This window comes from Amia ocellicauda, chromosome 6 (genome assembly GCF_036373705.1).
Source record: "Amia ocellicauda isolate fAmiCal2 chromosome 6, fAmiCal2.hap1, whole genome shotgun sequence".
Classification (NCBI taxonomy): domain Eukaryota; kingdom Metazoa; phylum Chordata; class Actinopteri; order Amiiformes; family Amiidae; genus Amia; species Amia ocellicauda.
Genome location: NC_089855.1, coordinates 18,911,421 through 18,929,426, shown reverse-complemented (window position 1 = coordinate 18,929,426; position 18,006 = coordinate 18,911,421). Strand labels below are relative to the sequence as shown.

At 38.7% G+C, this 18,006-nt stretch overlaps 2 protein-coding genes across 2 annotated transcripts; both read left to right on the top strand.

The window, feature by feature from the left end:
- Positions 1–3,295: 3,295 nt before the first annotated feature.
- Positions 3,296–8,077, top strand: vtcn1 (V-set domain containing T cell activation inhibitor 1). Its single transcript, XM_066706522.1, has 5 exons — positions 3,296–3,454; positions 5,087–5,151; positions 5,546–5,911; positions 6,200–6,460; positions 6,748–8,077. The coding sequence occupies exons 1-5, from the start codon at positions 3,423–3,425 to the stop codon at positions 6,852–6,854; spliced, it is 831 nt and encodes a 276-aa protein (XP_066562619.1). The 5' UTR covers positions 3,296–3,422; the 3' UTR covers positions 6,855–8,077.
- An 856-nt stretch (positions 8,078–8,933) lies between these two features.
- trim45 (tripartite motif containing 45) lies at positions 8,934–16,100 on the top strand. The gene is made up of 6 exons (XM_066706521.1): positions 8,934–9,898; positions 12,106–12,839; positions 13,522–13,651; positions 14,140–14,254; positions 14,876–15,002; positions 15,553–16,100. Exons 1-6 carry the CDS (start codon positions 9,399–9,401, stop codon positions 15,702–15,704), a joined length of 1,758 nt encoding a protein of 585 aa, XP_066562618.1. The 5' UTR covers positions 8,934–9,398; the 3' UTR covers positions 15,705–16,100.
- The last annotated feature ends 1,906 nt before the right edge of the window (positions 16,101–18,006 follow it).

Genomic DNA, 18,006 nt, shown 5'->3' with positions numbered 1-18,006 from the left:
TGGCAATCACAGAGAAATCAGGCATGACCAGGTGTCTAACTACAATTAAAGCTAACTACAATTGCCGAGGTTACATTGTAGGATGTCACAAAGTGATGTTACCAATTACCTCTTTTTATAAAAAAAAAATGTCATATTAAGATAGCATTAATATATTAGGTTTACAAATAAAATTAATTATGTAGAATTAAGCTCAAGACACTCATCCAGTCAAAATAAATAAAAAATACTGTTGAGTTCTTCTTTCCTAAGTGTTGTAATTTACTGATTCCCCTCATTTTCATCTTTCTTCTTGGCTATCCCTCCTAAATCTTTTTCCAATTTACACTCTTGTCTCTTGTGAATGGTGAGAGTCATACTTCCATTGCACGTCTTTATAATTTGATGAAAAATGCAACAAGTGTGATGAAAAGAATCAGAGAAACAACCTAAAAACAAAATTAATACAATTATTTACACTCCTACCTATTACAATTCTTGAGTTCTGGTCTTCAGATTATCACTAGAAAGTCCCCAACTAATGTATGATAAATGGTATATTTACACACAGACTCGTGTAAATTAATGTGCTTAATTTGTAACTCAATACAAAAAACATACACCACAAATTCCTACTTTTGTCTAATTGTTTACTTGTATATTTCATAACATCAAATTGCAAATCTATACTACTTGAAAATATAATTTAATGCTGAAATAAATGATTATCAGAAAATATTCACATTATTAATAATAAAAAATGCAAAAACAATACTTGCACGTGATAAGAAATAACACTTTTTTGTACTGCTCCTTCAATGGTGTAGTTTCAACTTTACAGCCCAGTGCTACATTGCTTTGGCTTGATACAGACCCACCACTCACCATCAGACAGTAGTGCTACAAACCACAAGGAAACGGCAGGCACTGGTTTTAGTAATGACATACATTTTTCGTAACATTGAGTTTTTTGAGTGGTGTGCAAATTGGATCAATGATTATCATCAGAAAGTACAATGCAAGTGCAGGAAGTAGCAGGTAAAGAATACAATACACTCTGTTTTTGCATATCAAGCAAGGACACTGGAATTTCCAGTTCAAAAACATACTAACAGAGAGTGAAATTAAACACAATCACAACAATATCTAGTGCTGGATTACCTAATAATTTAACTATGCTATCAGGCAAATATAAATCACGCATATTGTACATTAATGCCAATAGTATCTACCATGGCTTGTGCCCTTTTGGCTTGATCTATCTAATAATAATAATAATAATAATAATAATCTATCTGTAACAGCACTGGCACAGGACAGCTGCTGAAATACACTCACCTAAAGGATTATTAGGAACACCATACTAATACTGTGTTTGACCCCCTTTCGCCTTCAGAACTGCCTTAATTCTACGTGGCATTGATTCAACAAGGTGCTGAAAGCATTCTTTAGAAATGTTGGCCCATATTGATAGGATAGCATCTTGCAGTTGATGGAGATTTGTGGGATGCACATCCAGGGCACGAAGCTCCCGTTCCACCACATCCCAAAGATGCTCTATTGGGTTGAGATCTGGTGACTGTGGGGGCCAGTTTAGTACAGTGAACTCATTGTCATGTTCAAGAAACCAATTTGAAATGATTCGACCTTTGTGACATGGTGCATTATCCTGCTGGAAGTAGCCATCAGAGGATGGGTACATGGTGGTCATAAAGGGATGGACATGGTCAGAAACAATGCTCAGGTAGGCCGTGGCATTTAAACGATGCCCAATTGGCACTAAGGGGCCTAAAGTGTGCCAAGAAAACATCCCCCACACCATTACACTACCACCACCAGCCTGCACAGTGGTAACAAGGCATGATGGATCCATGTTCTCATTCTGTTTACGCCAAATTCTGACTCTACCATCTGAATGTCTCAACAGAAATCGAGACTCATCAGACCAGGCAACATTTTTCCAGTCTTCAACTGTCCAATTTTGGTGAGCTTGTGCAAATTGTAGCCTCTTTTTCCTATTTGTAGTAGAGATGAGTGGTACCCGGTGGGGTCTTCTGCTGTTGTAGCCCATCCGCCTCAAGGTTGTACGTGTTGTGGCTTCACAAATGCTTTGCTGCATACCTCGGTTGTAACGAGTGGTTATTTCAGTCAAAGTTGCTCTTCTATCAGCTTGAATCAGTCGGCCCATTCTCCTCTGACCTCTAGCATCAACAAGGCATTTTCGCTCACAGGACTGCCGCATACTGGATGTTTTTCCCTTTTCACACCATTCTTTGTAAACCCTAGAAATGGTTGTGCGTGAAAATCCCAGTAACTGAGCAGATTGTGAAATACTCAGACCGGCCCATCTGACACCAACAACCATGCCACGCTCAAAATTGCTTAAATCACCTTTCTTTCCCATTCAGACATTCAGTTTGGAGTTCAGGAGATTGTCTTGACCAGGACCACACCCCTAAATGCATTGAAGCAACTGCCATGTGATTGGTTGGTTAGATAATTGCATTAATGAGAAATTGAACAGGTGTTCCTAATAATCCTTTAGGTGAGTGTAGATGTATGTAGGGTGATGGGAGGAGCCATTCTAAATATGATGCTAAATGGGTTGTGGTGTGAAATGTATTTTTCATTTGAATTGCATTAAAGGAAAGGCAGGTAATAGTTCTTATAACATAATGTTATGAAACTCAGGCACCATTGAAATCTAAGGTACACTTTGATGTGTAATATGCAATGTAAAAAGAATATATGTATTCTGTTTTTGTAATGTAAACATTTTACATTTAAATGTAAATCTATGCTCATTGAACAAAGAACATTAAAATTGGCAAATGTCAGTTGAGTTTTCCTGAAGTTTCAAAGTATTTTAAGTGAATTCAGTCCTGAGAATGTATCTGTGAATATAAATATCTTATTTTGTAAATCATTGTCAAATCCAATAGTTACAAAGAGATTTTTAACCATGAAAAGGAAGCTGTACACATAATTATGATACAGTAATAATAATAATACAAATAATAATAAATATAATTTACATCTTAAAACACTATATGTGATTAAAACCATTCTGAAATTTATTCAGCTAATAAAAGTAATTTACAGGTCAAAGTATCCCTTTTAATATTGTGTCTTCACTGTAACCAGCAGGAGGACCTAACTCTGTTTTGTTATACTGATAACATACTTCACACACACCTTTCAAATACAATATTTGCTTTTGAAGAGTGATTTCAGCACCATTGTAAGGAGCCACCTAGTGTGCAAAACTCAGGTACCTGGCTCCTTTTTTAGCATATTGAACAGGTGGAGCATTGTTGATTGTGCCAAGGAATGCTGTACTACACTGCTCCTTGCTTGAAAAGCGCAGTGAGGAGTTGACAAAGGACTTCAAACCAGACCTACTCACCTCAGTTGAATACCTCATATAGAGACTGGAATAAACCATGGCTTCATTTGGACAGATCATATTTTGGAGGTAATGTTTATTTTCAATGTTTGTCAGTTTTCTTAAACATTGTTTTCTGGTTTCTGTTGACATTAAGAGAACAACCAGCACAAGTGATTCTTATTTTAACTTACTGTATGAGTAGACCAACACATTTTCAAAAGAGCTATTTATGCTTTAGATAAGATCTCCTATACATATATTGGCTGTAACAGTGTAACCTAAGAGTTATGGTAAATTCATTGTACATATTTATATATATATATATATATATATATATACAGCAATCCTTTTTTTAATTTAATATCAAGATCTATATCTATTTTAGAGACATTTTCAAAAATAAATATGGTCTGTGTTTTCTAGTATGACAAGCTGGCTGACACCATGTTGGATTTTCATTACTTTCATAAAATGAATGCCTGGTTCAACCAACTGAATTACTTGCAGTATAATACATATCTCTCATGTTTCACTGTTATCAGCAGTAAATAACAAGTCAACTTGTTTGCTTCCTAATATGAATGTAATTAAAAACAATAATTGCAACAAAATATGTGTACAATTACCCTTTTAGTGTTCCGTCAGGTCTTTCAGGAGCAAATGTATCTCACAGAAACCAACCTGTTGGTGTGTTTGCACACAATGTATGGTAGAAAGAAGAGATCTAGTTGTGCTTTTGTACTTACACCTTTATGACATTTCCTCAGTCAATTCAGTCAGTGTATACTTGAGAAATGATAAATACTTATAGTTACAGTTATGTTAGTTTACAAGCAAGTGCTCTAAATAGACTGGCCACACACTGAGCTCCAGGCTCCATGGAAATGAACAAAACAGACCTGTAAAATGTTGTATGCAATTCACAATGCACTGTGTCTCTGAACAATGGACAAAAGGAATGTATTGAGTATGGTTACACTTTTCTTTTTTCATTCTACAGATATTTCCTTTGTTCACTTCACTAGAATGGTAACCTTATCTTAATGAAAGGCAGTGTGAACATTCTTGGGTGGCTCTACAAGTTAAACCCTCCACTGTAAGGCAGCAGTGGTGTGCATAGAGCCAGCTGTGACTGATTTCCCAAGAAGCAGCTCACTATGGGCAAAACACTGCTGGGGTTAGATGGGCTTGAGTCAGATGAAGTTGGTCCTGTGGTGGTGAGACTGCTTGGTCCATGACACCTCTAGTAGTCTTTCAAAGGTTCAAAAGGACACGCATTAGCTGCCTACATCCTCCATCTGGCCTGCATTTGTACAAGAGGTGTTCACAAGCTGACTAATGATTCCTGGTTTCAAATAAGGAGGCTGTCAACTTAAAAAAAATGAGAGAATGATTGAAAGGGAGTATACTGTACACCCAGGTGGTTACCTTGATTTCTCCTACTGTTTATCCACTGTTACACCCCTCCTGCTTCCAGTAGATATTCTTTGTCAAGAAACAAAACACTACTACCCCCTACGAATCATTGGGATCAAGATGTAATATTCTGATTTGTTTAAAAGCCAATTGTACTTTACTTCAGAGCTCGATATTTCTCTTGAAAACATGTCTTGCAAACATTCTTGCATTTTCACTTAATTTTATTTCAAACCCATTCATAGCAATACATAGGCCCAGAGAAGGCTTGTTTAATTTTGTATTTTTTTTTCCTCTTCAAAGCATGATTGCTCTCATAATCATAGTGGCTGGACTTATTATTTTCATCCTGGCCATAGCATTTTCAGGTACGTTTGTTGTTTGTATTGTTGTTTTATATTAACTAGATTATATTGACGCCCAGAGGCTTTTCAAAACTTTTTTGATCTAAAATGTTTTACATACTACACAAAATTTGAATCTGCTACATTCCACTCCTACAATATTATTTAAATGTATTATATGGAATCAATGTTATGTGTATGTCTCTATTAATGTGCCTTTCATGTGACCTAGCTTCGTAACAGAGTTTACATCATACTTTACTTCCAATTCCCAAATCCCTTTGTTCCTCTACCATAAACCATAGACCAGTTAAGATCTTAAATGAAATACCTCTAAGTTTATTCTCTGAACTAGGTATCTGCTGAAAATTCCAAAAACAAGAAATAAATATTTACTTTCGGTGCATTTGTTTTCTAGGCTCCAAGACAATATTGGTGGAAACCCCAAACAAATATCCTGTTGGGAATATTGGCAATGATGTAATATTGGATTGTAAATTTAATCCACTGAATTCAAAAGGCAAAGAGGTCACTCAAATTGCAATAGATTGGGTAAAGGAAGGCCTTAATGGTGTTGTTTATAAATATGACAATGGGGTAAGCCAGCTGCAAACCCAAAACCCAGACTTCAAAGACAGAGCCCAACTGTTCCCAAATGCCATCTCCAGTGGCAACGTGTCTCTGCTGCTGCGGAGTGTACAGCTGAAGGACCAGGGCACTTACACGTGTTCGGTGAGAACCTCCAGTGGGAAGGGAGACATCAGCGTACACCTCAAGATGGCCGGTAGGGATTCTATGTTTTTCATTGCATACAACATTTTTTTTTAATATAATACATATATATGATACATCAGTTACTATATCCAAATCATAAATGTATATATAAAATGTGGTGTTGAATAAGGGCTGTGTTAAGAGTTATACACTTTACTTGACCACATTTGTTCTGGGCTGAATCAATACTCAGCAAACTCTGGATATTGTAAAATTAATGTAGTTAATTAAAAATGTGTATTCAATCAAAATAATCAATACCTGCGACTACAACTGAATACAATTTATGTTATTGTAGCTTATTCTTCACCAACGTTCACCCTGGAGCCGACCGCAAACAGAACCCTAAAGGGTGTGGCTAAGACGTGGTACCCCAAGCCAGCGGTGACCTGGGAGAACTATGATGGAACAGTATTGAACGGCAGCACAAGCTATACTAACAACTCGGCAGGAATATTTACCCTGGCGTTAATATTAACCAAAGTGAATTCTGATGACACATACCAGTGCATAATACAGAACAACTTGGTGACCTCTGTGTCTCATGTGACAGTAACAGGTAAGGTGCGGATACATTTCAAATGTAATCCTCTGCAATTTCTGCTTTTCAGTTATCACAGTAGTGGATTAAAAGTGGATACACAAAGGAATACTGATTTACTCAATAGTCATTAATTCGCCTCTTCTGATACATGAATTTGTGTAAGACAGGTCAAATATTTTCAACATGATTTTCAAAATTCGGTTATTTCTTGTAATGATCTGTTATTTACTTGCTTTTCCATTTTTTGGTGGTGGTGTGTTTATAGAAAACTACTCCAACATTTGTGTCCTCTTCTCCTCCAGGTAATGCTATAAAAGATGAACATTATCTGGTGATTAGCAGTGCCACATTTCTCCTACCTCTTAAACTTATTTTCCTCTTATATGTTCCTCTTTGGACACTATCTTGAAATGAACATAAAGTAGAGTGGACTTCTGGACCAAAGAAGCTTCATAACATGAACTAATAGACCACAGGTGTGACTGGAGTTTATTATGTAACATCATGATGAAAGCAAATTAAGCGAAAATTGTATTCCCTGCGGAAACGAGGATGTAATGAGAATATGGCTATATGAATTATCTTCAACAGAACAATCACAAAGAAGATGGTTTTGTGTCGATGAACATCATTTCAAGGAGATCAATCATTGCAGGACAGAGAAAAATAAAAAATGGCACACCTTGTCTGACAATGCTGAGCTATATTGTCATATAGAGAACTGAGAAATGTAAAGTTTAAAAGTCCAGACATTGACAGGAAACTCAACATTTGTCTCTAATGTATAGTATATAACACCTGGAACACTGCCAGTTTGGTTAACTGAGGCTTAGTTTCTAAACGTGACAATATACAGTGTGTTTATTCAGACCCAGTGATAGAACAATGTAAGCCGTCCAATCCAGGATTTGTGTCGGTACTGAATAGGAAAAAAATACTGTTATTAAGAAAGTAAAAAAGGTGCCTTAAAAAGGCTTTTGAATTGATATGTGAAGTTAACATTTTTTTGCAGATTATATTTAAGGTAAATTTATTATTTAACATATAATAATAATAATAATAATAATAATAATAATAATAATAATAATAATAATAATAATAATAATAATAAAGTATCATAACACTGGTTGGTAGTTTTATACATGTTAACTTCATTCCCTGTAATTCACAGTGGAACTTAAATGGATAGAACAAACAGACACATACATACACATTATAGTAGCCTTGGTTAAATAATATTTCAGATGTAAAATTAATAAACAAACAAATTGCAAATTGTGTCAACATTACCTAAAGTAAACAATATGTACACTGGCATGTCATGTGAACATGCACCAATTCAATAAATGTATGTGGAAACGTTTTACAATGCAGTCTTTCAACCAGTCAGAATTCAGCCTTTTCATGACCTACTTTCACATTGTTTTTTGATATCTGGCTTTATATCAGTTTGGGTGAGTGGTTTTGAAGATATGCCCAAGCAGGTGGTTTAGCGTAAGCAGCAGTTATGCAGACAGTATGTGGAAAAATGTGTGGGTGAATACAGTGATACTCAGATGAGCCCCTGTAAAATCAATGCCTGTACTTTCACAGTCATGTGGCTGAAATAAATTGTTTTGTTGTATTAACAAATTTATTTTTTAAGCATTATGTTTTTTTTGTGTGTGTTGATAATTGTATTGAATCCACAATTCCTCCAACATAAAATCAGATTCTATATTGATCTAAAAAATACATTGTGTGGACATTTTATGTTTTGCAACAACATTAAAGATTTTTACCAACGTTGAATTTGAAAGTTGAAACAACCACATTTTTCAACGTTGCTGTACTGTTGACAACATACCTTGCATCACCTTTCAAAACGAACATTGCTACAACCTATTTTTAACATTTTGTATTTGAACATATTTTGCAAAAATAAATACATAACATTTACCATACAAATAGCCTAAGTGATCTATAAGTTATGTATTTATAACCTGGATAATACACTTAACAATTACAGTGAGGAAACAAAGTTTTGGTTTTAGATTTCAATATCTAAAAAATAACTAAAAAAACATTGGCAAAGTAACATTGTTCAGAGGTTGGCATGGTGGAGCAGTGGTGTGATGGTGTATGTTCTCCTAGTGGGTATAAAATCTCTGACGCAGATGCATTCATCCAGGGTGACCAGTTAGCTTAGAAAAAGATGTATGATGTAATAGTAAGAACACACAGAAAATCTGAAAAGTACTCAACATTACAACAAAAACTGATGTTATAGACTCTGGAAAAGCACTTATGGAGAGAAGATCAATATTATAAAATAACTCTACAAAGTCCTCCTTGCAAGTGTGGTGGATAAATTGACCTGGTGGGTTTTTTTTAATGAACAACTTAATTAAAGAATGAATAGGAAGGCAAGGTAGGCCTAATGTATTGATCAACGCTTTCTGAAATGGTATGGTAACTTCTGCTCTGTCTCGCATGTCTCCAGTGCACACGTACAGTGGTCTCCCGGTCCAGCAGGTGGGGACACAGGGGTCTGAGCCGGAGCCGGGGGGCTTTCTTGTCCATTTTGGAATCTCTGAGGTTGCGCACAAACCCCGCCCCCCCCCACAAACGCGTCTCCTGATTGGCCAGAGAAGGCCTGCTGCAGAACGACACAAAGTTTCAGGAAAGTTTTGGTGGAGGAGTAGAAGTAAAGACTAATCCGGTGAGCTGGTGAAATATGACAAAGTATGGATACCAGACAATCCACTGCACCTTTAGAGCAAATGTCTGAAATGCACGGAATTCAGTCATCTTTGCTTTCGATTGTTTAGATCCTTTGAGGGCATAACACGATCGTTTTGAATGTCTTTGATTGGGCGACGCTTGTGCATTTAGATCCCAGGCTCACAATAGTAGGTTGCTACAAGGTTGTGGGCACGTTGTGTGTTAGCTGGGTTTATTGTGTCCCTTCAGCATGTCAGTGGATGAGGAGAGGAGGCTGGGTGGCTGTGACTCGGGCAGCCCCTTCCCATTATCCAGTAGCAGGAACTCCACAGCAAATGGTCATCCTCGGCTTGGCGACTCCAGGACGGTGTGCTTCGTGTGCAAACGCTTTTACTGCGACCCAAAGATCTTGCCCTGCCTGCACACTTTCTGCTCCGAGTGCATCCGCCAGCTGGAGCCGTTCTCCGCGTCGGCACCGGGCGGGCCGGGTTCTGCGCCCCGGGCACCCAGCATCCGGGAACCGGCCTCGATCACGGTACTGTGCCCGGTGTGCGACTCGGAGGTGGACTTGCCACACGCCGGGGTGGAGGGCTTGACTACAGACCACCTGGCCGTGAGCGACGTTTTGCTGGAAAGTCTGCGGAATGACGAGTGCGAGCTGCTGTGCGATCTGTGCAGCGAGGGGGAGGCCGAGAGACGCTGCGCTGTGTGCAGTGCCAACCTGTGCCAGTTCTGCTGCCAAGCGCACAGGTCAGTCCGTGTCCCTGACTCAGTAATGGCTCATACACTATAATGATCAAAAACGATGGAACGATTTGTTATGTTACTGCTGATAAATACATACAATTGTAATCATTATTATAATCTAGAACTGTATAATACAGTATAGTAAGTGGAGCAACAATGCATCAGTTTAAAGTTCTCTGCTATCAAATACAACTATCAAGATCATGAGGGATTTCCTAGTGTGATTTCAACATTTTTAAATGATATAAAATAACCCGTGCAAATGAAGTGCGCTCACTTGAATAATTTAGAGCCGATATGTGTATTTCCTTCTGACATTTACATGAGAATGCGATTGTAACAGTTAGGCCTGACTTCAAATGTATGTATTCAAATAAATTACATTATACACTGGTGCTCTAAATAATTCAAACAGATGATGAGTTGAAGTTTGATAAAGTTGGCCAATCAGGAGAAGAAGAAGTAGGCCATATATATAGGACATACACGTATATATATATATATATATATATATATATAGTGAGGGGAAAAAAGTATTTGATCCCCTGCTGATTTTGTACGTTTGCCCACTGACAAAGAAATGATCAGTCTATAATTTTAATGGTAGGTGTATTTTAACAGTGAGAGACAGAATAACAACAAGAAAATCCAGAAAAACGCATTTCAAAAAAGTTATTAGTTGATTTGCATGTTAATGAGGGAAATAATTATTTGATCCCCTATCAATCAGCAAGATTTCTGGCTCCCAGGTGTCTTTTATACAGGTAACGAGCTGAGATTAGGACCTCTCTCTTAAAGGGAGTGCTCCTAATCTCAGCTCGGTACCTGTATAAAAGACACCTGTCCACAGAAGCAATCAATCAATCAATCAGATTCCAAACTCTCCACCATGGCCAAGACCAAAGAGCTGTCCAAGGATGTCAGGGACAAGATTGTAGACCTACACAAGGCTGGAATGGGCTACAAGACCATCGCCAAGCAGCTTGGTGAGAAGGTGACAACAGTTGGTGCGATTATTCACAAATGGAAGAAACACAAAATAACTGTCAGTCTCCCTCGGTCTGGGGCTCCATGCAAGATCTCACCTCGTGGAGTTTCAATGATCATGAGAACGGTGAGGAATCAGCCCAGAACTACACGGGAGGATCTTGTTAATGATCTCAAGGCAGCTGGGACCATAGTCACCAAGAAAACAATTGGTAACACACTACGCCGTGAAGGACTGAAATCCTGCAGCGCCCGCAAGGTCCCCCTGCTCAAGAAAGCACATGTACAGGCCCGTCTGAAGTTTGCCAATGAACATCTGAATGATTCAGAGGAGAACTGGGTGAAAGTGTTGTGGTCAGATGAGACCAAAATCAAGCTCTTTGGCATCAACTCAACTCACCGTGTTTGGAGGAGGAGGAATGACCCCAAGAACACCATCCCCACCGTCAAACATGGAGGTGGAAACATTATGCTTTGGGGGTGTTTTTCTGCTAAGGGGACAGGACAATTGCACTGCATCAAAGGGACGATGGACGGGGCCATGTATCGTCAAATCTTGGGTGAGAACCTCCTTCCCTCAGCCAGGGCATTGAAAATGGGTCGTGGATGGATATTCCAGCATGACAATGACCCAAAACACACAGCCAAGGCAACAAAGGAGTGGCTCAAGAAGAAGCACATTAAGGTCCTGGAGTGGCCTAGCCAGTCTCCAGACCTTAATTCCATAGAAAATCTGTGGAGGGAGCTGAAGGTTCGAGTTGCCAAATGTCAGCCTCGAAACCTTAATGACTTGGAGAGGATCTGCAAAGAGGAGTGGGACAAAATCCCTCCTGAGATGTGTGCAAACCTGGTGGCCAAGTACAAGAAACGTCTGACCTCTGTGATTGCCAACAAGGGTTTTGCCACCAAGTACTAAGTCGAAGGGGTCAAATACTTATTTCCCTCATTAACATGCAAATCAATTTATAACTTTTTTGAAATGCGTTTTTCTGGATTATTTTGTTGTTATTCTGTCTCTCACTGTTAAATAAAATACACCTACCATTAAAATTATAGACTGATAATTTATTTGTCAGTGGGCAAACGTACAAAATCAGCAGGGGATCAAATACTTTTTTCCCTCACTGTATATATATATATACACACATAATACCTTTTGTATCTGAAGCAGTAGAATTCGTGTATAGTAATATTTATGTATAATTTGTAAATACGTGCAACAGGAGACAGAAGAAGACGTCTTCTCACTCCATGGTGTGTCTCCAGGACCTGAAGACCTGCGGGCGTGTGGTGAAGCCTGTGTTGTGCCGGCTGCACCCCAGTGAGGAGCTGAGGCTGTTCTGCGAGACGTGCGACCAGCCTGTGTGCCGCGAATGCGCAGTAACAGGCCATCGGGACCATCTGTGTGATTACACCACCAATGTCATCCACAAGCACGGGGACTATATCAGAGAGTTGGCAAAGAATGTCCAGCCCCATGTGGGCAAGCTGGAGGCCGCCCTGAACAACATCGAGTGCGCCCAGCACACCGTGCAGGCCCGCGCACAGGCCGTGGCCGAGGAGATCCAGACTTTCATGCAGGGGTACATGCGAGCTGTGCAGACGCACTGCCACGGCCTCCTCCGGCAGCTGGAGGAGATCCGTGTCCAGAAGAAGAACCAGCTTCACCTGCAGATGGTCCAGCTGGAGCAGGTCCTGTCCGACGTCAAGACCGGGGTGGACTTCACAGAGCGGCTGCTCACCGACGGCTCGGACGTGGAGATCCTGACAGCCAAGGGTGTGACGGTAAGACGTCTGAAGAGGCTGGGGGAGGTGGGGTACAACGTCCACCCCGTCACCGACGATGGTATCAGCTTCCTCCCCCAGGAGAAGGCCGGGCAGACTGAGGGGTACCAAGTGTTTGGCATGATCTATGCAAGGGCTGTCGATCCAAATAAGTGTGTCATTCAAGGCGAAGGTGAGAGCTTTATTTTTATTTTCATTGTTTTAAATCCACTTTTATGACTTTAACCTAAAGAATACAGTCCTGAGTCTGTTATTTGCTGCCATTTGGAACTATGGTTAAACAGAAAAAAACAGCAGGGTGTAATCTATAAACAGTACCCCTTATTATAGCTGTAATGACAATCAGGAAATACTCAAGTATATGCCTTCTGCTGTATGTATAAAACCTTGGAGTTATGGAATGGTTTTCCTCAAGCATTCCAACAGCAGTGGGGTGTTTTGAAAGGTATTGTGATAATAAGCACGTTACATTCCTGGTTTCCATGGCATCTTTACAAGTTCATTCCTTTGATCTTATCTAACAGGCATTCCAAATAGAACATACTCTATTACTCTATAGTGGTAAACACAAAGTCTAGAAAGTAAAGGACTATAAAAAATACATATATCTACATTTATAGACAACTGTAATTGTTTCTTGGTGTACTCAGATACTCATCTATAGATGCTGAACCTCCATTAAAGATGTGACTGATGTGGATGTAAAATCGTGACTGAAACAAACATATGAATGTGTCTTATTTTGGGTCTTGGACAAATCCCATATTCCTTCCTTTCACATGCTAGAACGTGCACAGTAAGATGTTAGATGTTGATGATTATCCTCAGCAATCTTTGTTTTTTGTCATGGGTAGCACTTCAGGTGGGCCGCCAGGACAACCCCAGTGAGTTCACCGTGATCTGTAAAGATTCTGCTGGGGAGCAGATGAACAAAGGAGGGGAGACTGTCCGGGTCAGCATTGTCCACAAAACCAAGAAAGACTGGTGGGTGCCTTCAACACAGTGGGTAGTGTACAGAGTTTCAGTAGACTGGCTACAGATCTCACAGAACTCACCATAAAGGCTTTCCTCTTCATGGAGCTCGCTTTTGATTAAGCCAGAGGAAAATGTGTTCTCTCCCTGTGGGTTTCAACAGCATGACTAAAGCTGTATGTAAGATGTATAAATGATAAAACCTGAATTGAAGTGGTGTAGTGTGAACCCAGCTATCTCTGTAGTGTTTTTACTAAAGTCCCCAGCTTCATACTCAAGGCAGTGGTGATAATTATAGCATTAAGTCAATTTTTATTTACTTAAGCAGGCTAGTAAGCACAACATTTTTACTAAAACTTAAAGTCAGTTATTCATTCTAGTCAGCAAACACAAACCCAGCTGTCAAAGAATGAATGTTAGTTACCATTATGTGATTATGTGTTGGGTTTTTAAACAAAGATTTGGTATGTACCTAACCCATTTGTTCTCTTTCCCACTAGTTCCACAAAGCCTACAGTGGTGGATAATAACGATGGTTCATATAGCGTGTCTTACACACCTGTGGAGCCGGGGGCACATACTGTATGGGTGTGTGTTAAAGGACAGCATGTCAAGGTAATGTGTGTATAGGACTTAAGTAGTTACTCAGTGTGTCTGCACTCCTCAGCATTTACTGCATTTCTGCAAAGAACTGGAAACGGGTAAATGTCTAGAGTTTTAGAAATTTAAATTATAAACATCCTTAATCATCTTCCAGCTTCCATGTGAATTTGTGGGAGTGAAATAGAAAAGTCATACAGCTGTGACAGGAAATTCTATCACACATGCATAGAAATCAATCAGTAATGATTCATGCTCTGCAGACACTTAAAGCTTAAACAACAAATAATATTTTGATAGACAAGCTGTCTGACCTCTGATGAAGCATCTTTGAAACCATTTAAAAATGAAATAATTTAATATGCATGGGGGGTTGAGTTACAAGTCCAAAGGTTTTGACCAGTGATGCTTCACTGCAGCAGAGGTGAGGAAGGGTGTGGAGTGTGGGGTGGGGGAGTGGACAATACCAGAGTCTTGCGCAAGGAAGGAGACTCAAATTGGGAAGAAATCACTGGAATTCCAATTGTACTTATACACAGGCGACTTAAGTCTAACTCAGTTAGGCTTTGGCACCAATGTGGTGCAGGGGGTATTTAGAAAGAAATGGCTAAGCGTTGTTTCTCTTCTTCTCTCCAGGGCTCTCCCTTCATGGTGGCTGTGAAGAGCAAGGTCCGTCGGCACCGCGGTACATTTCACTGTTGCACGTTCTGCTCAAGCGTGGGACTGAAGGAAGCGCGCTGTGGCTGCGGGGGGACAATGCCAGGTCAGGGTTTGTGAACCACCCCCCAAAAAACACCACTTTACCTGAGTTAATCTAACATTAAATGACACTGCCTGAGTTCTCTGCAGCTAACTAAGCAAGAAACTGGCAATATGTCTCTCTCTAGTGAGACTCTAAAAGAGGAGGGGATCTGCCAACTCCTGTCATTTTAAATATTCTCCTGATAATCTTAAGCTTTTGTACTTAGATCAGTACAACAGGATCATCATTTTGACAATGTATATTTATATGTATTTTTTACTGAGCGAAGTTCAAATGAAGCATGTTGAAAAATGTGAGAACTGCTCACCAACACAACCATGGTAATGATGCTGGTGCCACCTAGTGTTTTTTTTTTTTTTTCAGAATGATATACCCCTCCATTTTCCTTATTCAACATCATGCTGTATTGACTTTGACTGGCATAATCAGCCTTGAATATTTAAGTGACAACGCTACAAAATACCACTGCAAATTTGCAAAAGCACACTTTAATACAGGACATTTCCCACTGGCCAGTCATCAGGTTAGCTTAACAGTTGTCTCTCTGCAGGTGGGTACCAGGGCTGTGGCCACGGACACAAAGGGCATCCTGGGAAGCCCCACTGGTCCTGCTGTGGAAATGTGAGTGAAGTGTCTGAGTGTACTGGCTGCAGCGCCGGACCAGTCTCCCCGCGCGGCATCTTCAGGACTGTGGCTCTCTGAGGGAACGGGGCCTGTTTTGGACTATGCATCTTGTCACCCTCATGAGTTTGCCTTTGCACTTGCATGCCTTCAGGTTCTGCAGGCAGAGTTCCACAGAGTACATATGACCACCCTTGTGTAAATAGAGAATAATAAAAACAGACATGATCCAAATTTAATCTGTGTTAATCTTGTTGAAAGAAGAGGCATGCTACTTCTTAGGCAAGGCAGTGTTATACTAGACATACGTTTACACCTATGAGTTTATGTGCCAGGATCCTGGTTATTTATCAAGATCTATTGAGTCTTTACTTGCTACCATTTAATTTTTTTAAAGCCTAGGTATTTCTTCTATATCAATCTAGTAAAGTTTTCAGTTGTTCAGATTTTACATTTAAAGTGTATTCTTGATAAAAAGATCTATGCATAATACCTGAATTTACACAAACATAATATTTATCTTCTAAAAAACACTATCTAGTTTAATACACTAGAATTATTTGTTAATTTGAACCTGCTTTCTGCCACATCATTTGGATATGCAAACACAAAGATGAATTCATGCATTAGTGTATGACTTCACAGGTCTGTATTTAGGGGTATTTTTAGTTTCACAGCATATTGTTTTCCATAATACTTATCACAATGTTGTTTTTTTGTGCTTTAGTATATAATGAATGAACACATAAGTACACTACATTTATATTGTATATCTTTAAAACTGTTAAGTGACCTAAGTGATTTCAGGAATAAGAAATAAATTAATATTCTAAGAAACAAGTATATTTGCATTTATTTGTTGTTTTTGCTTTTTTATCTTGCCTTTTCTGTTACTTGCTCATTTACAATATCACAGCTTAATTTCTTGGAGCAAGAAATATAACCTTTTCAATGGAAATATGACTGTTGCCTTAGTCTCTGTGTGGAGAAGGACTCACTCATCATCCTTCAGCCAAATAAGAATAGCAACATAGCATATTTGCTGAAACTCAACAATGGTGTTTACAATGAAAGACAGTGGATATAAGTAATACTTTAGTAAATATTAATTCTGCAGTCAACATTGCAGTTTTAGAAACTGGTTTAAATGTATGTTACACATTTTTACAGTACTTCATTGTCAAATAAAAATGCAGGTGCAAAGAAGCATGACAAAGTGTACAGGAGTTGTGTGTTTTCCTTTGACCCTTTTAGTGATCTTTCTCTGAAGAATATTACAATCCACTTTCTTCTCTTCATTTATTATTTTTGGGCCAAATTGAATTAATTTAAGTTTAAAAAGCTAGTTTTGTGCCTGTTTTATTTAAACACAAGTTCTAGGAAAATGTAATCTTTTTAATTTTAATTCAGTTTGATTTTAAAGGCTCAATTAATACGTCATGGTTCTGAAATGATAAGGATGCTGTTAGGAAATGTAAGCGATGTTTCTGTGAGAGTTTGTGGCTATTGTATCCTAGTCACAATAGTTTTCTGGAACATTTGGCATCTTTTGAATTTGAATTCAAATCCAGTGTTTGCATCAAAACTATTTATGAAAAGTTTTTAAATGTTGCTTACATAATATAGAGTTGAGTAGATTGTATGTTGGATAATATACATATAAAATGTGTATATTTCAAATATAAGTAGTTAATTTTATTTTAGGGAATTTCATTATCAACTATGAAAAACAATAAAGAAAATCTATTGATATTGGTGATCTTGTTGATTGACCAGCTTTATTGACTGGAGGTGACTGGTGTACTCTGAGCCATAAGAAATCTCATCGGTGATTGGTCAGGGGCCAAATCCGCAACACATTAGGTGAAGTAAGATGTACATTAGCCCAGTGCTTCAACATAATCGCCATGTACTTTCAAATATGTAAAAACTTTATAATTTTGAATCTGAAATTAGTCACAGGCCTTAAATGCCCTTCAACATTTGAAATGCATTAGAAATCGTGTGCTCTAAATGCTAATTTTCCACTCCTTCGCACCAGATAGCACACAAACAAAATAAGACTATCAAATTATCAGGTCTGTAGTGTACCATTTTCAGCTGTTGTATCCTCTTTTACAGGCACTAGATGTCAGTCTTTACCTGGAAAATGTAATCCATGGCAAAGATAAAGTATGGACATGAAGCCAGTCTCATTGCAAGTGTAAAAACAGATCAGATCAGAAAGTAACAAGTTTGTTTAGAATTATTTAACTTCTTTAGTTTCAAGAGCTTGTGTGCTAAAGGACCTGATTGGAAGAAGCCACACAAATCAGTAACCCTTAACTCCCTAGTTTTTGACGGGACATGTATCTAACATGATTTTAAGGCTTTGTCATGATTT